Genomic DNA, 22,439 nt, shown 5'->3' with positions numbered 1-22,439 from the left:
GGTTTGTTGCTGCTGCTCGACATATAGAATAAGAACATGCTATGTCACTGTTTTTACACTTCCCCATGGCAAATGATGTTTCTTACTGACATGCTGCTGTAATGTAACAGTATGCTGAATGCACTGCATTACTAGGCAGGTTTCTATTTACTCTCAAATTGAGCAAATTGTAATTGCCAATATAAAGTGTTCCTAATGGAAACAAGTGAATTGTGAAAAAAAAAAAAAAAACGATTACCGCAAAAAAAATTTTGCGCACGCATGAGGTAGTATGTAAGGCGATTTGAAAAAGCCATACTTTGCAAAACTGCAGTGGAAACACTTTTTGGGCTTTTATCAGGCATGTCTCTGTCAGTATCCTGTACTCTGCACAGGTAGCCAGTTTATAGACAGTGTGCTTGTCAGTAGGAACTGGCTAGGCATGATGCAGCAGGTTGGCTGCTCCCATGTATAGGGGGCTCATCTTTCCATTATGGCTCCATAACACGCCTACGTGGCCTTGGATTGGAAATAATGACAGCTAATGTGGTGGCTGCAATAGGAATAAAGCTGCTGATGTTTTGAACATCCATCGTCATGGTTACTGGAATGTTATCACCAGAGGAAAAGTCGTAGAACATCACTCAGTGGAAACAGTCAAACAAATCTGTCATGGAAACCTTTCTCCTGCTGCTCCTATTACACATACCACTTCTTACATTAAATATATAATCTGTCATCATCATGTTCGCAAGTACCATTCACTTTGAGGCTATGTTCGTTGTGCTCATCACACTGCCACACACTAATAATTTAAAAAAGCATTTGATTGGTCTCAATCCTTTAGACAAAATTAAACTAGCTAAAGTGACTTTGCTTGGCTTTGTGAGGCCCAAAACCTGCTTTACTTTTTCAGTTGGGCTGCTTTATTTGTTGGCAGAGAAAGGGCTTGAACCTGGGGCTGAGGCTTGCATCAATGTTTTCATGGTATTCCTTCATTCATTTATGTAAAAAAATATATTGAGCCTTTGACCAACATTCTGTCATGCAAATCTATCTTGTGTTAAGTCAGCCACTTAGTGCTTTACCTGTGCTGCTGCTTAGCATAACTGACAAACTGTATATGTGTGTGTGTGTGTGTTTGTGTGTGTGTCCTTCACATATCTTGAGAACAATTCATCCAGTCTGCTTCACTCTAAATGGGTGTATTATTCATGTAGCGATCCAGGATCCAAGGACATGAATAATACTGGTCTGATCTGGACACGAGACACATTCAAAATTGTCTTTCAATAAATGAGCGAACAGCGCTCTGTGTCTCTGTGCAGCAGCAGGGGCGGGGCTTCAGGGCTCTGCAGCTAGATCAGTATGTCTTCATCTACGTAAGCAAGGCTTCTGTCGCTTACTACAGTAATGTTACCATATACTGATATAAAGATGGATGACGCACCCAACTTAACCCCACTATTCCTAAGTGAGGTTAGAATATCACGAGCAGTTCCACTGAATGCGAGCACATGGATCGGCTGTCGCAGCTGATCAATCATGGCTGAAAATCCCAGCCTCGCTCGGTGCAAGGAGGTGGACGGACCCTCTATGTAGACTTGACAGACAGTGGTTGTAAAAGAGACTTTTAGTCTTAGTTGTAATTGTTTAATTGTTTTTGGCTTGTTTCTAATAAATTGTACATTTTGCACATAATCTGCGTGTTGATTGAGAAGAGTGCTCCCCAACTGAACTAGGAGAAGAAAAACTAAAACAGGGGTTGCTACCCTCATGACAGATGGATGGATGGGGATCACAATATGTCTTGATGTTTGATTGAACCTGTTATTTAGCACCATCTAACTGTGATCAGATCACTCAAAGCAAATGTAAATACCAGGTATAACCAGGCTCTAAAATCTTTTTGAGCTGCATTAACATGTAGGTCTTGAGTCATAAAATCACTCGCAAAAAGCAAAAATGTCCTGGTGCATTTCTGCCAAGGACTACATCATATACAGTATGTTGGCCATGGTGGTTGTTTTTTTTTTTGACAAGGTGCAAATGCTCTTTAACTTGCCCATTTAATGATGACTTGGATGAAGTGTTGCTTCTTCATTTTGCCCTGTGGAAGGAGGACCTTTGACCGTCTAAGGTAAGTGACGTAGGCAGTAACGAAATGTGAAGATAAGAGGTTTGATGGAGAAGCATGAAAGACACAGGTGTGAATGGTGATGTGTGTTGGCCTTTCCACTTGTGTTTGGATTACTAAAACACATGGTAATACCAGTTCTACACAGGCTCTCAGAACACATCTCTCCAAAGATGTATTACCCTTTGGTTGTGGGCAGACAACCTGTGACTTTTGATTTACACACCTTAAGCAGACCTGGTTCTTGAACGGTGGGGCAGTAAGAGATGTCTGTGGGTAATATGAGCTATTCTTTAGGCGTGTATACTGAACTGTTTAATGTTTTTTATATAAAGCCTTTTGATAAACAGGCTCATTTCTGCACCTTTTTATGCACTATGGCAGTGATATTCAACTTTTGGCTAAATCTGGTGCCCCAACCATTTTCTAATTCACAATTAAAAAAAATAGAGTGATTCACACTGAATTGTTTTTGTACTAAAGGTACTTAGTATACATTTGATGCCAGAGTGCACGAAACAGCATCAAAATAGAGCACTTTCTAAAATCCTAGAAATTTCCTAAAATCCTTGGAAGGTTTAAAATGTTGTGTCCGAAAAACGTCTAAAATCCTATAAAAGTCCTAAAAACTCAGACACATTCTAAAATCCTGAAGATGTCCTTAAATCCTATAAAAATGTATAGGCAAGTTGACTTTAGTGACAATAACCTCTCAAAGTGAGAATTTTTTGGGGATAAAGAGTTTGGGCATCTGGAGGGGTACATGCCAAGAATCAGCCTAAACCTTAAGTGACATCAGTTGTTACTGATATGTATAAAGCCCAACAGGTTCAACGGAGAAAAAGTTATTCATTCCTACAGATTATTATGAATGTGCACACCAGCACTTTAAATGAGATTCAGTACATGTTTAAGAGTTGTCAAAGAGAACACAAGAAAAATCAGAAAAGGTACGCTGTATTTGTCTTGCAGTCTGTCACTCTGCTCATCTCTGCTGCGTTTCTCCAACCATGTTCTCAATTTCCCACATCCCTTCATTGCTATTTTACAACCATCCACAAGATGTCCTCAGACTTTATCTCCTTTCCCCTGTCCTTCCCCTATTCAGTGAAGGCTGGGACATGCTCTTTGACCTTATGGTACTTTGGGGTATGACACATGTGCAGTGTTATAGGAGCTGTGATGTTGAGAGTTACAGCAGATGACAGCAGAGATAGAGATGGTGTTATGCTTTTTTGGTGCACTGATTTTAGCCTCCTTTAAGTGCGCTCTGCCTGACATTACTTATATAGAACATAAGGTTTTTCTATAATTGGTATTTGTTTTTGGTCTTTTATCAAGTATCTACAATATTTTCCAAATTGCAGTTCTCACCCATATCTTAATTTTGTGGTATAAAATATATTCCAACTTGAGGCCAACTGTTAATTCCTCAGTTAAACAAATTAGATCCCCTTATTCTATGATAGTGTGCCAGCTACTGAGGCTTTCAGCAACTGCAGACAAGATTTCCCCATTCATGTGTTGTACCCCAATAATATGACATAACATGAGTTACATTTACTCCTCCCTTTACTAACCTCCTTGGCCCTCCCCACCTGCATCTGAGTCCCTTATCAGCCTCTCAGTTGATATATCGGTCCAGTTTCATTAATTCCCCCTTCATATGGGAATAACTCTTTGAACTGTCCATTTCTGCCTCCAGTATTTGTGTTTGGGTCCAGTCCTATAATGAAACTGTATATCTCCATTCAGAATAAAAACAAAACCTTTTCATTCAAGGCTATAGAATTGTATTCGAGTTAGTGTTTTGTTGAACTGTAAAGTACTGAGTGGCATTATTTCAGGATGTATTCATTACATAGTCAATACATTCTTATTGTATCCATTATTGTTACTATAACAGTAATTGGTTATGAACCGAATGAATTTTTCACATTATCCTCTCATTTAACAAATTCTCAAATATATGATGAAATATGACACACAATCAGTTGTATTAATCATAACAGCAAAAAGATGCATTTTCATTGTATTCTTTGTGGTCAGGAGCTGAAAGAACATTTGTAAACAAAAATATGTTGACACTGTGAGGCACAAAACACAGAATTGATTTAATATTTAATAAGAAACAACAGCACTGAAGTTTTGCATGGTGTATTTACATCATTTGAAGACACTCCTAGACCTAAAAGCAATGCAGTGTGAGTTATGTGGAGCATACAAGTGACAAAATATGCAAGTAGTTATTTTCTTTCTGTATGAATAACCATGTGACAGATGGCTATATATGTTTGTTAAAATATAAATGTATATACTAAAATCAGTCATTAATGCTTGTAATAGGCAAAGAAATAATAAATAATTTTAATGCAAATATAAAATACAGAAGTATGGCCACCATTAAAACATTATTCATAGAGCAGCATATCTATTTCATCATACTTACGCAGATGTTAGGCTCACTGCTGATTCTACATAAATACAACTATAGGTGATTACAGAGCTAGATAACTCTTTTTTAAATTTACCTTTCAGAAATCTGTTCATTCTAGGGTCTAGAAATGGTGACAGTGTTTGGCAGATTTTCATAATCTATGTCCATGTTTGCAGACATTGTCACAACCTCTTTCTTGACAAAAAAGAAAATCACATACAATGAGACTGCACATAATATGTGCATACAGCTTGTATGCACTCACTTTTTGGAAATTGCATAAATTGCATAATTACATAACAGAGATATGACAGTTAACCATCATGTATATATTTAGCAATTTCTAGAATCCCCAAAATGCATTAGCAAGAGACACATGGACGTCTTCACGAAGGACAAAATGAGCCATATATTCAGTCCTCCATTCAGTACACACTTTGCAGATATTCTCGCCTTTAAATATGCAATCAGTAATATCATACAGTATTGCTGATGGAGGGCACAAGTAACCACAGTGTTTTCTTGAAGAGCATTGCATAGCATTGCTGGTCTTCATGCTAGTAGTTATTTTCTTTGATTTCACCACTTTACTTGAGTCAGTTTGCACTCTGTGGTAACTACCAGCACACAAGATACTTGACATTCAAAAGGATACTTTCAAGCATTATGGGAAACATAGGATCCAGCATTGCGCTTGACTCATACAAGGGACTTAAAGCAGCATTATATAGCTATTTCAGCTTAAAAGAGCAGTTTCAAAGTTGGTCTAACATGACACTAACTTCCAACAGGGAGAATGGCCTCTATACCATCTCACAGAGTGTCCCAGTCACTTGCTTTATGGCAATACAGCACACACCGGCCTTCAGCTAAAAAGAAGCCATTTAGCTCATGTTTATCTGTATGCATCTTTTAAAATGATCTTGTGTAAAAGAAAGCTTAAAAACAGAAGCCAGTAAGCCTGTCTTGGTACTGTTTGATACAATGGCTGAGGCATAGGCTGTACATTATGATGGAGAACATGACAGTTCCCCTAAAGTGAAGCTTTTCAATCTGGATCGCCCCCTGGTGTCTGACTGCAGTATAAGTCATAAAGCCTACCCCTCCATGCTACTGAATGGACATAAGCTAAACTAAAAACTCAAAGTAAACGCCAAATACATTTTTCCCAAAGATGGTTTCTGTCACTGAGGGTAGTTCTCATTACCCTGATGTTTGTTCAAGCAATAGTTTTTATGATAAGTTCAGTTTTAGGCCTATTCCACACTTACAAGGGTATTTTTAGAAAGGTAGTATAGTATTACTATGTTGTTGTTGTTGTTGTTGTTTTATTTAACTCAGTTATCTCAATGTTCTAATCTGTCCTCTCTTTTATTTTATCTCTTTGTGTCACTTGCTCTTTTGTCTGTTTATATGTACTTGCACTTGCCTTCACTTGCTCTGTTATCATATCACTGTAAAGGAAGTAAAAAAAGAAAGAAAGAGCACATATTCCACTAGTCATGTGGCTCCTGCATTGTCAACAACACAGTCCTGCAAATGCTTCAAAATAAATTGCCTTGTGTCAACAACTGATGGGATTGTGTCAACAGAGACATTGTTAGGACTTTTATTTTGAAATGGAAGCAAGGCAGTTTGAGTGCACCAGATGTATTTATATTTCCTCATGTGGCAGATAAAGACATTAAAAGTGTAATAAAAGGTGGTATAGAGTCAATGTAATTATCAAAACAGCATGGTCACTGTCTATTTCTGCCAACAACCACACGCAGAGAAAAATCGGCAAGCCACCATTTCTCTAGATGCACCACGGCTCACAGGCATTTGAAACATGCCTGACCAGGCAGAGAGTGAGTAACTTCACCTCTGACTCGACTAGGCCTTAATTCTAGAAAAAGCGGATTTTCCGCATAACTGACAGCTGTGACAGCCAATCCATAGGGTTGCTTTCAATGGGCTGCTCGCAATGAGTGTTTTGGCAGGAATGCCCCCACCAGAGAGATCGTTACTGCGCAGACATCGGCTCTGAATGATATCCCCAGTGCTAGATGGCAGCAGCCATATCTGGGATACTTTAGCTTCACTTAAGCATCATACCGTCTGTGGACTGAGGCTAAGAGACGGAAGAGGATGGAGATGGAGGAAACTAGGAAGAGAAAAAGAGAGACTGACCAAGCAAGAAGCCAGACTACAGTAAATATTGGACAGGCTTTTATATGTTGGCGAGAGCTTTGTGAAACAGTAGCTGCCAGTCGGACGGCGAGCTGGCTGTGTTGCTGCTGGACAGGTAAGTGATCTGCTTGTTTGCAAGCTTTATGTCTTATTTGTTGCACTTTATCATTGTTGGCTTTGTTATCATAGTTATCAAGTCATTATTTTTTTAACATAAACTCATTGTGCCTGTCAATGAGGCATGTTAGAGCCTGATGTTAGCAGCAGAAAGTTGCTGTCTCCTGATGCGTTAGCTACTCATGCTGCTTGTCTAAGTTTCGTTCAGCAGCTGTGCAGACTTTGACCGTTGCACTGCAAGAAAAGTCTAGTAATATTATTGTACCGTCAGTGGATATGATTCTTTGGCCGCTTGCAACATCTTTGCCGCATCCCTCATCTTGTCAAAAAATGCATGTTGTCTATGAGTAGGAGGCATAAAAGCACTATGTGTGTTAATCAGACAGCGGTGCTGCACTCTGAGCACTTCAGTGGACACAAAAGCACACAGAACCAAACTGCTACACAATGTTCCTTTAAAGTCAGGGTGTTATGCCTCATGTTGCACTGAACATCCTTTCTGGGGTGTTTTTATCTGTCCCTTCTAAGTCCCTAAACATTTTGTTAGTGCAATACTACATTTCTGCAGTAACCCTTTAACATAGAAGCTTGAAATACAGAATGAAATAACAGAATGTACAAGAAGAAAAATCTATGAAGTTGTGTTTAGCATATAAGTGACAGTATTAGTAACACTACAGAGCCAGACTTTAATTTTTGCACCTTTATCTAACAGTTATAATATTTCAGCAGGATTTCTAATCAGATGGTGACTATTAAAAGCACAATGATTTCTAACATCTTCTCTGTCTCTCATTAAATGCAGCTAATGAGCTCATTCAACATTTCTTTATAAACATCAGTCCAGTTGTTGAAGTTCAGCACTGCATTTCAGCAAAAAAGGACATCAGATAATCATCAGACATAAAATGGCTTGAGAGGAAACCAAATAAACTGCTCATTATTCCATCACAGCATTTAGAGACTTAGCATGCAGTTCGTACAAATTTAATATCAAACTGTCGTGTCAGTGGGCACTTCCAACTGCAAGGACGTTAAAAGCAGCCAGCAAGTTATTTTTGATTGTTAACTGGAAGATTAAGATGGTGAGTATATGGCCCAGTATGCCATGTTGCAGTTCCCATAAGCATACTAAACAGAAAGGCACCGTTGATATTTTTTCTGCACTGAAATATACTGTGAATTGTTGCTACATACTAGTGTATGGCACTTTACCTACAAGACATGAACACATTTGTACTTTTTTTTTGTTTATAAAACTCTTTATTTTCTACATCACTAAAATAAAAGTTTCATTTTTCATTTATCTTTAAAGTCTTTACACAGCAAATAATTTATAGAAAATAAAGGTTTAATAGTGACTATTCTTTTTTTCCCCCTCAACATAAAGGATTTGCAGCAGTTTAATTTTACACAGCGATTGGATCTTGTTTAGTTGTGAAATTGGATGAAGTCATCATTTGGTCATCCAGTTGCAAATCATAATTTGGTGATGCTGGGTTAGTCCTGCTCATGTCCATGGCCCTGAGCAACAGGGCTGCAGTGCTATCTGTAGTAAGGAAGGGTGTGTGTTCCCCCTGAGGCTCCTCTGTTTCTCTTAGTAGCATGTTGTCACTATTGGACTCCACATTATGCAGCACATGGCCACTGGTGACTTTTATGGCGCTGTAGTCATTGATGTTGTTATTCGTATTTAGTAGCTTTTCAGGTGATGCTGAGAACATATGACTAACAGCTGTGTTGTCATGGTCATCTATCATTTGGTAGTTACCATTCTCCATAGTAAACAGTGGGCTTGGCGGTAAACTATCTGCCACATGGCCATGGTTGTAGTGAGCAGAGGTCCTCTTCTGTTCGTCTCGGCTCAACTTGCGTGGCTGACATGTGTTTGACAACAGCAGGGGGCGCTCCTCCTCACCAGAAGGGCTTAAAGCCACAGAGGGGACCGAGATGGCCAGGCTGGACAGTGGGGCTGACTTCTCTGAAGGGGGAGACCCTGGAGTTGCAGGAGAGGTCCGGGACACCGGAGACAGCCGAGGCGGGGTCGTCATGTCGGTTGCACACCTACAACAGAAGCACAAATACAACAGAAACATGTTTTACACACATTTGCATTTACAAAAATGAGACTGATGCAAGGTCACAGTGACCTTTACCTTTGAACACCAAATTCTAATTACCTCATCATTGACTCAAAGTAAACGTATGTTCCAAATTTTAAGAAACTCCCTCAAGGCTATCTTCAGATATTGCAATCACAAAAATGGGACAGATGTGAGGTCACAGTGACCATAGCTTTTGACTTATGACCTCCAAAATGTAATCACCTCATTGTTAAGTCCAAGTGAATGTTTGCGTCAAAATTGAAGAATTCCCCTCAAGGTGTTCCTCAGATATTGCCTTCACAAGAATGAGACAGACAAGGTCTCAGTGACCTTTACCTTTAACTACCTAAATCTAATCGGTTCATCCCTGAGTGCAAGTGGATGTTTATGCCAAATAGAAGAAATTCCCTGAAGATGTGCTTGAGATATCTCATTCACAAGAAAGAGATGAATACAAGGTCCCAGTGACCTTAACCTTTGGACCACCAAAAGCTAATCAGCTCAGCCTTTGGTCCGACCGAACATTTGTGCTTAATTTAAAGACCTTCCCTCAAGGTATTAATGAAATATTGCTTTTACAAGAATGAGATGAATTGCAAGGTCACCATGAGGTAAACTTTTGACTAGCAAAATGAAATCAGTTTATCCTTGAGTTCACTCAAAGTTTCTACCAAATCTGAAGAAATTCCCTCAAGATGTTCTCAAGATGATGTGTTTACAATGAGACAGATATAAGGTCCCTTGACCTTTGACCTATGACCAATAAATTCTAATCAGTTTATCCTTAAGTCCAAGTGGATGTTTATGCTAAATTTGAAGAAATTCAATCAAGGTGTTCTTAAGATATCGCATTCACGAGAATGGGCTGTACTTTTGGACAACCCAAAAACATAATACCCCAGCTTCAGATACCAGTAGATTATAAGAACAACTTAAGCACTCTCCAGTAGCTCCATCATAACAAACCAACAAATATCTACAAGGCAACAGTTTCACCTTTGTTGAACATTGACCTGATTTTGCTATAGCAACCGAAAGCACCCAAAGGGCACAGTCACACATCCCCCAAATTAGTAATGGAAATTATTTTCCTACTCTTCACTTTCATTCAGAGCCAGTGAGGGGGACCATAAAACATTTGCTTACAATGGCAAAGCAAATTTACATCTTCTCATCATGAGGAGTTCAACTCTGGTGAATTCTGACCAACAAAGTCGCAGCTTCAACCAGTAGCAAAACTACAATTCACCATCATACAGTTTGAATGCCAATGTGCACCACTCAAGTTTCTATTACAGTTTACATCCATGTCTGTGAAAATATGGATGCTTCACACACCTTCAACTCAGCAGCACAGGCAATCTCTACCATCAATACAGTTTTAAGGTGCACACCCAAGATTAGTGTCATCAGTTCAGTAACAGACCAAATATCCCCCCTTCTGTTCCTGAGATATGGCATTAGGTGTTTTATGTAGAACATTATAATGTCACTACAAAATTGACCTTTGACCTTTGACCTTTTCAAAATAAATTGTCAGCCAAAAACATGTTTTGTAAGGTCACTGACCTTTGACCACCAAATTCTAATCATTCCAAGCGGACCTTTGTGTCTAATTTGAAGAAATTCCTTCAACATAGGGCTGGGCGATAAATCGATGTTATGGATTGATTCGAATTTGTGGTTCAGGGCGATTTTTAAAAATGAAAATCAGTCTTGCCATTCATTTGGAACTGGTTTCAATTTTGCAACATCAGCTCCCGAACAAACCACTGTCCCGCAAAGTTTATTCAAAGGCTGTTGCAACGTGACCACTTTGTTTCAACATGTCAAACAGAGGCAGGACCGGGGGACAATGTGTCTCACTATGAAATGCGCAAGACCACGTCAGCCCTCCAACCCAACCCTCCCGATTTTCCTGGGACACCCCCATTTTCCCCTGCCCTCTCCTGGTGTCCTCCCAGGGTCCCACTCTCCTGTATTTATCTCAATTTAGAGCCCCCGACCATGCGCGTAATCATCACGGAGAAGCGGGGGTAATGTCCCCCCAATATACGAAAGAGGGAAATTTGAGGAACATCCAACAGCAGCTGGTTAGAGAGTAAATACTGAAAATGCACAAAAATAGATATTGTTCTGTTTTTATGAAAAATGCCTTAATACAGACTGTGCGCATTTGGATACTAGAGTGCAGCTTGTGCCACACATTCCTGTCTGAACCAAAGTAATTGAGCCCAATTTTTTAAGACTGACCAAAAAGTGGGCCTAATAAAAACAATCACACCTGGCTGATCACACAGTTGATTGTTAGATCCATCAGAGCAAACTGGGAGCAAGGCAGTGACAGACCTCTCATCCAACTGCTCTCTGCTGCTCTCCTTATTATCAGGGGCAGATTTAGTGATTTGGCAGCCTGGTGCCCCAGTCCAACTGCCCTGCTTTGATTTCACTCGTTCTCTAACTTGGAGTGATGGTGGGCTGTTGGAAGCTGTCGAAGAAGTTATGCTGTTCTCTAAACCCTCAATGTAACTAATATAGACGAATGCAGGTGATGTAGACACACTGAAAGCTGTTTCTGTTACAGTACAGTGCTGCATATTGCTAAAGATATAAAAATTATATATAAAAATTCAAGTAAATATGTTTTGTGAAATTACTGCAGCCTTCAGTATTAAAGACATGTTTACAGCTTGCACTTTAACCCCAAAAGGGAAATTCAGTTTGCCTTAAATTTTTACTACTAAAATCAAAAGTTGTTCTGAGTAATTTCTCTGTCATTTGCAGTTGTTTTAAAGAAGGAAAAATCGATTAAAATTGTAAATCGGGTTTGGCTTGAAAAAATCAGAGATTTTATTTTTAGGCCATATTGCGCAACCCTACCTCAACATGTTCTGGAGATATCATGTTCATGAGACAGATGCAAGGTCAAGTTGACCTTGACCTTTGACCATCAAAATCTTCATAATCAGTTCATTATTGAGTCCAAGGGGATGAAGAAATTACCTCAAGGTTTTGTTGAAATATCGCATGAACAAGAATGAGACAGATGAGTTCACAGTGACCTTGACCTTTAACTACCAAAATCTAATCAGTTCATCATCATGTCTAAGGGGACATTTGTGCCAGATTTGAAGAAATCCCCCTTAAGGTGTTTCCGAGAGGTCGCATTCACGAAAATGGAACAGACAGGTGGACAACCCAAGAACATAATGTGTGAATTAATTTCCTGTATTTTAGTGAATTTGTATGCAACAAATTATAGTGTAAATGTCTTTAATTTTGTCAAGATAAAAGTCTTTACTACTTTCATGATTTTCTTGGGAAGGACATGTTGACATATTGAGGTGGACATCTACGCCGTGCCTTTTGAGATACTGCCTATTCTGTAGGCATTGACTCTTGACTCGCCTAACGGATCATTGCATATAATTTGGAAAATTTTGAATTAAAGGTGCACTCCGCAGGCTGGGATGCTGCAGTGGTAAAGCATATGGTGAGCTTTGATTATCTCTAATTTGCTGCCACTAGTGTTAACCATGACTTTGGAGTGCATGTTCAAGTTCACATTGCTTAATTCTTATGAATAATCATTGGATAACCATGATTTCATAATTTTTTTCTGTCCCTGCTCAGCACTGTCCTTGGAACCTATCAGCCCTCTCTGCTTGTTTCACTCCTGTATGAGAACTGGCAAAAACGTGAGTTTCTTACAAAAATTGTTTGCTCCCTACATACAACACAGCATGTAAGTATTTGGAGGAGAGGGCAGTCGCCACTTTTTCCATTGAAAACAGATAATGTCACAGTCAGTCTTGTTGGTACTGCTTAGCATCCTCACAGTCACTCATTTACCACCCATCCATAAGTGTTTGAGCACCAGTGCCAGAGGGTCTTCTCTTTGTTCTGTTTTATGCTTAACTTACTTTTGTGCAGCTATGTGTTTTTTGCGGGCTGATGCAAATACTTCTCATGCACACCAGGCCTATATAGTAGCTTCCAATGATGGACTTGCATGTAGCATGTAATTTCAAACATTCATGTTGCGTCCAGAACTATCTGGAAGTCAAACCACCCAGCTCTGATGTCAAGTCAAAATATTGTGAAGTCTGTGGTGCGTGGCACTTTTCAGGAGGTGTGCGGTGCATCTCTGCAGCTCTCTGTGAGCCCGTCAAACCATCTCTGCGTCTCTGTGGAAGCTTTTTTTGTTGTAAATATTTTTCTTGTTCATTATCTTTTATCTTCTTGTGGGAAGAGATTATTTCATCCCTGATTAGCACTTTCACTGCCTCCCAGAGCAGCGCTGGTACAGTTCTTGGGGGAATCGTTGAGCTCCATTAAGGATGCCCACTACTGCTTGATGAGTGTGTTCAGTTTAGAATGTTGGAGCAGTGATGTGTGCAGTGTTGAAGCGCCATCTTCTGACTGGCTGATGCACATAATTGTTGTTAAATGTTAATTGTCAATTTCTGCAAGCAAAACTGGAGCAAACTAAGTATAAAAAACAAAGTAATGTGAAATATATATGTAAGTGGCACTCCCATTACAGAGGCCTGTGCCATTCATAATGTTTTACTGTTTGAGGACTGTGAAAGCTGAGATTTCTCAGTAATTTGATCTCACTGTGATTAATGACAGCATTTAAGTGGCAGCCTATGATTATTTTGGAATCTGAAAGAAGTTGCTGGAAAATGAATGAAGCACCAAGGGATTGTCACTGTCTGGCTCATATATATATTAATATTGTTGATAGTTGAGAATGATATACCACCCTTTTGGGCCTATTAATGTATAGGGCATTTATTCTTGTAAAATATAAGAGAGACACCTCCCTACCTTGACTTATAAGGAACAGATAAATTTGTCTCGGAATTGGGGAAATATGTCCTGCTTTTAAGAGGGTCTTAAGAGGGGTTTTTTTTAATTTGCTGTACAACACTGCTGTACAACATTTTATCTAACTATTTAGAATTATCTAATTCTTTATTTATATATTTATTCCTCATAATGTGTTGGCCCTCAATGGTGTAACATTGTGTTATCAGAGTGGTATATTTTGTTAACTGTTTTTGATAAGCTGTTAAAGGTCCAGTGTCTAGGATTTAGAGGTATGTTTTCATTAAACTACTGTAACTTAATTGTAACTATGTTTTCATTAGTTTAAAATCAACAAAAAATTGTAGTGTGTTTGTTTCCTTAGACTGAGCTGCTTATATCTACATATGGAGGTGGTCCTCTTCCACAGAGTCCACCATGTTGTCTTACATTAGCCCAGAATGGACAAATCAAACACTGGCTTTAAAGTGGGACATTTGTGTTTTTGCATTCGCTACTACAGTTCTTTACACACATGGCACACAGGAGAAGTTTCAGTTCTGCAACCTCACTGCTAGATGCCACTGAATCCTACACAATGGACCTTCACATGTAATCTAGCTCTGAAACGGTTTCTGTGTCCTTAGGCATACATTTATTTGACAGGCTGTTGGGGGAGGGGCATTGAGCAGGTGAACTTAATATCATGAGAAACGTTGAAGGGGGAGATGAGTCAACTACTTATGTCATGTGAATTCATGCCAACATTCAAAAATATACTCATCATTAGTATCCAATATCTAAAATGTTATCCTAAGGACAACAAAGTTGATGGTATGGCATACCTGTTGTTGTTTTTTATGTCTATTACATTTGGGGGGGAATTTTGTTTTTAAAAAATTGTTTTTTAAAGATGATTTTTTTATGTTCTTGTTGAAAAATCACAACTTTGATAATTTGGCATTCATTGTCTGTATCCTGGAGGATGCATTGCCCAGATAAGGGTATAAAATCAGCAATTATCATTCACAGATAAACTTATGATTTTAGGCATATTCTCTACAGATAATCAATAATATTAAGGTGTGAGACATTGATTGCTGTTTACTTTTTACTCTTATAATTTTTCTACCTGATGGTTCATCAGGTTTAGAGACTATGACACCAATTTGCTTCTCTGCACCAGATAAGTTCTCCCCTCCTGTAACCACGACTGTACATGACAGGGTACTGATAATGTAGGGGCAGAATAGTGAGGAAGATGGTGTAAAAAAATTGGAATTAAATGTTTTGCTTATAAATGTTAATAGGTCATTGTTTATTTACAGACAAGATTGGTGTCAAGCGTTCAAATTATACTCAATGTAATTAACAACTGTTCAGATTTTTGTTTTTCTCACTTTTTTAAAAATGTATGCAAAACTGAAAAGAAAGTAGCAAATTCATTGTTAAAATGTCTTAGAAGTTGACACATGAACTGCTGAATAGAGGACAGTGGTGAATCTATGCCCTAAATGTTAGATATAATTTGTAATTTGGAAACTTAAGGTCATATTTTGAAAAATAATTGTGCAAAAAAATGCCTAGACACATTAGAATATAGCAATCAACTAATTTCCCAAAATACTTACATGCTCCTACCCCTTGAAGAGCTAGTAATCATGTATAATAGGCTGCTGTAATTAAGCTGCTGTATGTGCCCCCTCGCAAAGTCTTTATTGTCTTGTTGTCAGTTTTATGTGCCTCTTGAATTTTTGTTTGTGACGCAAAGTCAGAATGAATCAACCAATTACCTTGTACTTTAAGGCAAGTCCCTGTCGGTGTTGGGTGTGTCTCGGCACTTCTTTGAGTGAGCACTTAAGTCTCTGCTGCCACCAGTGGCATTCAGGCGCCCCCGGCCGCCCTGTGTGGCACGTTGGCTATTCTCCGCCAATGACATCACCGAGACAGACTCAGTGTCAGACAGAACACTGTTGCTCCAGTCATTACTCCAGCTGCAGAGACAGGGAGGGCGTCGTTTACATGGAGACAGGTTTCAGACAGTTCTCTCGACCATGACAGAAATAAAGTGTGGGTCAAATTTGTATTCCTGAGCTTTCCACTGTATTTCATCCCAGTTTGCTCACATTGTGCATGAGTTCAAAGACTTTTTTACTGTGTGTGTGTGTGTGTGTGTGTGTGTGTGTGTGTGTGTGTATGTCAAATAAATCAAAAATAAGTGGCAGGATCTTGCAGATATTTATGTGTGTGTATAAACAATATCCTGGGACACAGGGTACACAGGGTAGTTTCTGGACATTCTGGTGTCCTAGGTCAGACATCAAGTGGTGTTGCTAGGTGTAAATCGTTTATATTCTATGACAATTATGATTTTTGTAAGATGTTATTGTTTTACATTTGCTTTACTTGACTGCCCTGCACATTTTTATAATTCAGTATCTATTCATTTTTTCTGTTTTTAGCCATTTTTTCCTTAATTATACAATTTGTAGTGCAGATTTGAGGCCTTCATTGAAATGCGTGTATATATATAGTATATGTGTGTGTGTGTGTGTGTGTGTGTTTTACTGAATTAAGGAAATACCAATATGTGTGACTGTCACAGGTGCAGTAACAGTCTCATGACAAAGAGAGAGAGAGAGGGGCTGAATCAATACGCTGCATGCAGCTCTACATGGAACGAGATTTTACCCAATTCACAGGGACTGGCTAAATTTGCAGTCACAACACTGAAAAATCCAGGAGGGACTCAACAATTCAATTAAATGTCACCTTTAAGCCACAAAATAAAGTCCATAAGTCCATTAACGTATAAACATGAGTGGACCAGCATCCCCAGGTGTGAACCATACCACAGAGCCATGTGGCCAACTGCTCCTCTAAATACAGCCATGTGCAGCCTGTGCATACAGCTGACTATCAGTCCTAAATATGCAGCTGCCCTCTGCAGTGTGACCTCACAAGAACTATCCAGAAAGATTGAAAGAACTACAACAGCTGGACAAAAGCAGAACTATGGACACCACGGCGGGTGCAACAAACATTATTTATTTGGTTCCTTCTTCTTTCACATCTGACACAGTTACCACTTACATAACATACACACACAACATACAGATTATTCAGGACAGATAGATTCTCCAGTAAATATACACACATATTTGCATAGTATATCTGACTGGTATTTCTGTATTAAGTGTCTCTTCATATGTGTTGCTTATTGTCTGCTGGGCTTTACCTAAGCTATTCTCACCATTAGTGACACCTATGTCCTACACACTGGCTATGGTTACATGCACTCTAATGATCCTATTATTCCAGATAGAAGGTAGATGGTAGAATAATAATATTCTGAATTTGATGTGGGCCATATAAATAGCATATTCCATCTAAATATTTAGAATCAGGTTGTTTTCCGCATTTAGCATTTTTTGTTTAAGATGTGCAGGATATGCTGGTATTTTTCAGGGTTTCAAGTAAAGTCAAGTCAATTTTATTTATAAAGCCCATTATCACAAAACAGGGTTAGGAGAATTATTTGGGAATGTATACAGCCAATTCAGAATATGTGTATCCACTTGGGTTTTTACTGCAGTTTGCAACACACGGCCTTAATGGTCGGGTCTGTGTGTTGTCACTGACACAATGTACACAAACCAGCAGTTTGCATGCCTGGATTAGAGATGCATGCTCAAAAACCCTCATTTCTGATTGAAAGAAGAAACACACCTGCTTTTAAACGCCTTGAAAGACTTGAATATCAACACATTTTTGGATATGCACAAATATCACAAATAACACAAATAATTGACTTTTTCAAAGAAAGTGGCTGATGGAATGAAAGAGGGAGGCTGAGCTAGCACAGTCCAACAAGACCACCACCGGTAGGAAACTGTGAAAAAAAATCTCATTTTGATGCAAAGAAGCAAAGTGACAAGCAAATCCAGCTGTTCTACTTTTCCCTATTTTGACATGAAACAAACATGTTAGGGCAGAAGAATCAGAGTGTGCACAGCTGCATGTAAACAGGATTGTCAGTGTTAACATTCATTTTTGGTAGAATTTTTTTTTTTTTCAGAATAAACCAGACTACTTTGTGCATGTAAACATACTCAGTGATGCATTATCACATAGCTCATAGCTGAGCCACACCAAGTTTTGACTGATAAAAACCCACCAAAATTTACCAAAATCAAAATATATCTTAAGTGCTTCCTTACCTTTGGCTGGAGATGTTTGTGAATGTGGTGGGTTCACACGCAGATGTCACATTTTTGCAAGTGGAGAAAGTTGTTTCTGTCTCCCTCTCAGATGCATGCTGCATAGTTGACCCATTACATTGCTATAAAGACAGGGGCAGAAAAACAGATAAAAAAAAAATTGACATGCGTGTACAGATTTAGCAGGTTCTGATGTTGTTTATTTGATAGTAAAAGCATACATTGAAGAGCTGCAAATCTTGCAGAGGCAGGTTGGAAATCTGACGTCCTCTGGCTGAGCTCGCCAGGTTGGGGCCATTACCAGTATTGGTATTGTTTTTCCTCTTATTCCTCAGGCTCTGCCTCAGACGGTCATGAAGCTTCTTCCTCTGCTTCCTGTTTGTAAAGAAACAAACAAGACTGTGAAGCAGCTCAGATCACAACTGGACAACATCTCTGAGGCGAAAGTTCCAAATGTATCTAAAGAGATACATTAACCCCAATGTCATCTAATGTTATAATGGCTTGATTGTATTAATGGTAATCTATTTTCTTTTAAACATATTGAGGTCAATACAAAATACACTCCACAGAATTGTTATTGTGTCCAACAAAACCACAAAATCCCCACATGTCTCTTGGCTCATTTGGCTTGGCTGCATCTCTGATCATTTCTATGCAGATGACATCTAGCTTTACGTATTTGTATTTTGTACTTGTATATTGTATTTTGAAATCTTTAATATTTAGTAACCTTTAGTATCTGGTTGTTTAACATAATTGTCTAAAACAGAACAGTACCTGAGTATCTCAGTCTTTTGCAGCTAAATCACAGCTAAAAATTGGTTTTCCCAAAGTTTTTGTTGTTAAATTTTGACTACTGGTCTTGTATTAATTTTAAGACAAGAAACTCTAGAGCAATTACAGTTAGTATATCAACCTTTTGGTTGTTGTCTTTTCTTCGACATGTACTTATTCTTTAATCTGTTACTTTGTCACCCAACCTCTGAAATATAAAACATGCTGAGCAATGAAAGAACTTGCTTTGATACCTGAGCAATTTGGTTTGATTTCTTTCAAAAACATGGGAAGAGGGTGACGAGCAACTTAACAAGACATGGCTCAAAAAAAGCAAGAAATTAGTAAAAACTTACAAGAAAATTCCCTGGAAAATAAGCAAAAAAATAAAGTAAGGAACAAATACAAAAAAAAAGAAAATGACCTCAATAAAGCGCTAAAAAGTTGGGTTTTTTTTTTATGTAAAATGATTTTAAATATACAGGATAATGAAAATATTTATAAATCTAGTTTTAAAAATATAAGATATAGTTTTATAATATATTTGTTATAGTAAATACCCCTTCTTTAAAAAATAAAAATAATTTAAAAAAAACCTCTAATAATCCCCCTAGCTAATTTTTTTAGATCATTTCCTTGTCACCTTTTACTATTTTTTTTTTTTTTTGTAGTTTTTTTCCCATGTTCAAACCAATTTTGTCAAGTTTTAAAGATTCAGATGTTTGTGAAAGGTGTCTGAATGCAGCTCAAGAAAACTGATGTCGAGCCAGGTGTTAAAGGAGTTAACTTACTTAAAATTAATATTTTGAAACACAGTTGGGGAGATTTGGGGACTTAGGCAGGTAATTGAGCACTACAATAACATCTGTCAGTGCAACTTTAACTTATCAATTTAACATAAAAATGTGACATGAATTACTTTGTTTTGCAGTAGGCAACCACACACATGATTCCAACGACTAGGAGTGCAATGCAGATTCCTGATATTGTTAAAATACGTTTCTGATACAGCTCCTCAGCTTCTGAAAAAGAAGACAGTCCAATCTTAAAACTTCAAGTGGACAACACAAACACACAGACAGACACATACACAAGCATTAAGAAGATTCCAGCCATAAACCCACACAATGACAAAAGGCTTAGTAGAAAGGTTCGTTTTTACATTTACAGCAACCAATGGTCCAAATCATCCTTGTATTAGAAGTAATTTGCTAGTATTGATATTAGGGTTTTAGTGGTATGAGATTTTACTGGTATGATAACCATTGCACAAAATATCACAGTTTCATTGTATACGGTATTGTACAATTAATATTATATGATTATTATCAATTATGATAACCCTTTAAGGGATGAAAACAGAAGGTTTTTCTGGGGTTGGAAAAATTAGCATTTTTTTATGTAAGTACATGAAGAAAGTCTGTTGGGCAGTCAAGAGCATGTGCGGGTGAGATTCTCTGTGTGCTTTTATTTATTTAGTTTTTAATAACATAATAAAGTAAATGTAAACAGTATAATAACAACTGTCAGACTACAATATACTCTGAAATCAGTACACCGCTGTAACCCTAAGTGATATGATTGAAATCTAGTCCAGTGAGCTGGGAGACACAGTGACCCTCATTCATCAAGTCAAACAAGGTGATTAAAACTAACTGTGGTTACTTGGATTAATACTTTACAGTACTTCTAAATGTAGTTAATCTGATGCACCAAAGCATTGACATGAGTGCTTTAAGTTGTACTGTGGTGACTTGGTATTGCAGTTCTATGATGTAGGGGGACCAATGAGAGACAATTTGGAAAAGAATGGCCAAATTAAAGTGGCAGAGGGTGATATATCCTGACTCTCAGACCCTGGTATGGATCAAGATCCAAAATCACTGGATCCTATGGACTACCCATAATTAATCTCATTAGTCTCTTGACCAGACATCATGGAGATGTCATCAAGGTTATTTTCCCAGACTTGACATTTCTTATACTTCTTAGAAAGCATTATAAAACTATTAAAATCAGTGTCCCTTTACTATAACAGCCCGTTTTCGTGCCAAACTTTTAAAGTAGTTTTAAGTTGTCATTGCTTTTGGCGAAAGTTTGCAATACCAAAAGGCAACTTTTGTGCGCGCATGAAGTGCTGCTGCATAGTATCAGTTGAGAACCTGGCCGGACAGAACCAGTCGTGGTGTTATTATATGCTGCCGAATGGCACCTGCCATGTCTGCAAGATACACACACGGGCAATGTCACTTGAGAACGCAGCCAAACATAACCTATTGCGTCTGCATGAAAAACGGCAGGATGGCATCAAACTGAAGCCCTGCCAGTAACCACATAATATAAGGAGCACAAGGGCACCTATAGGGCAGGCAGGAGGGCTGGTGGGTGGGTCCCAAAAACAATGGACTTTCATGCAGGAGTCCAGTGTTTGCTTCTCCTCTGAATGTGTTTTTTTCTCCTACCATTCACCATGTGCCTCCTTCACCTAATCTAACTATCTGTGCCAGCGTGTGCGTTTGATGACGTTCCAATGTTGGTTGCCATGTGCTTGTGATGCCTAAACATAACCATGTGTTGGATAATCCCACCATTTTCTTGTGTTGACATCATGGTTGTGGCATCCTGGAACGTAGACAGCAGACCCAGAAGGATACGAGTGTAATATGTTGACGTGAAAGTCCACTGCAAAGCAGCAACATGTGACGGGTTGGGATGAGAACATATTGAATATAATGATCAGATAAGCTGTTTACATGCTCCAACTGAGAGCCAAACCAATACATTGCCCTCTTATAGCTTATTGCAAGAGTGTTTGTATCAGTGGTTATGTCAACCAGTAAAGTAACAATCACTGGAGAAATGTCAAAGATATGTTTGAGGTCATTTCAGAAAGTCTCTCTCTTTACAGATATTTGTCACAATAATTTAAATGCAAAGTTAATGTTTAAATAGTGTTATTTTAAAAAAGGATGACAAGTTCTTAACATGACAACTTCAGGTTTTTTTTTTTTCTTTAAAGTCAGTCCTGGTGTTGGCAACATAAAACCGGTATCGATAGGGCTCGAGTCATCAATGAAAGAGAAATGACTCTAAAATTACTGCTGATGACGTGAGCTGAACATTCTGTTTTGCTCTCTGTATCAGTCTGGACCGGCTGCCGCCCCAAAAATTATTTCCAGAAATTAAAATCCAGCTGGGGCCAATATAGGCCAATCATGGATCTGACAACAATTAAACAAGAACAAGAAGATTTACTCGCTGAGTATTCACTGTTTTTCTGACTGGATTTGGCCTGGCTTCGTTAGTGATAAACAATATGTTCCTTAGTACAAATAATGTGTTTATTGTTTGACTGGCTGATGGAGTAGCAGATTGTCATGATCACTGTCAAGTTATCTTTATTTTGTTCATTTCATTTCATGTCTTGTGTTTCCTGTTTGTTTTACTTTGAAATCATTAACCCCTGTCTCTGTTTTAGATGTGTTCCTGTCTGCCTTGCCCCCATCTTGTCACACCTGCCTCCTGATTGTTCATCTCCACCTGTTTCCCATCACCCTCATTACCTCTTGTATTTAACTTCATGTCTCTCACTGTCTCATCGCCAGTTCGTTGTACCTCATAGTCATGTTCCAGCATTCTTTTGTATTCATAGCCATCTCATATCGACCTCGATAGTTTTTTGA

At 38.4% G+C, this 22,439-nt stretch overlaps 1 protein-coding gene across 5 annotated transcripts in view; it reads right to left on the bottom strand.

Annotated features, from left to right (window-relative positions):
- Window positions 1–4,206: 4,206 nt before the first annotated feature.
- nrg1 (neuregulin 1) overlaps window positions 4,207–22,439 on the bottom strand; it is a 53,121-nt gene continuing 34,888 nt past the window's right edge. For 4 of the 5 annotated variants that reach the window (XM_042508846.2, XM_088071015.1, XM_088071018.1 and 1 more), the window contains 4 exons: window positions 19,676–19,778; window positions 18,201–18,354; window positions 17,980–18,101; window positions 4,207–8,906 (listed from right to left, as the gene is read on the bottom strand). In XM_042508846.2, the coding sequence (XP_042364780.2) occupies window positions 8,252–8,906; window positions 17,980–18,101; window positions 18,201–18,354; window positions 19,676–19,778 (1,034 nt within the window). In that variant the 3' untranslated portion in view covers window positions 4,207–8,251. The remainder of the gene's footprint in view (window positions 8,907–17,979; window positions 18,102–18,200; window positions 18,355–19,675; window positions 19,779–22,439) is intronic. The other variant, XM_088071017.1, reaches the window with a different exon arrangement.

This window comes from Plectropomus leopardus, chromosome 20, assembly GCF_026936395.1.
Source record: "Plectropomus leopardus strain MGB_pleo_1.0 chromosome 20, ASM2693639v1, whole genome shotgun sequence".
Taxonomy (NCBI): Eukaryota; Metazoa; Chordata; class Actinopteri; order Perciformes; family Serranidae; genus Plectropomus; species Plectropomus leopardus.
Note: the sequence above shows the minus strand (reverse complement) of the source record. Positions and strands in the feature narration are given on the sequence as shown.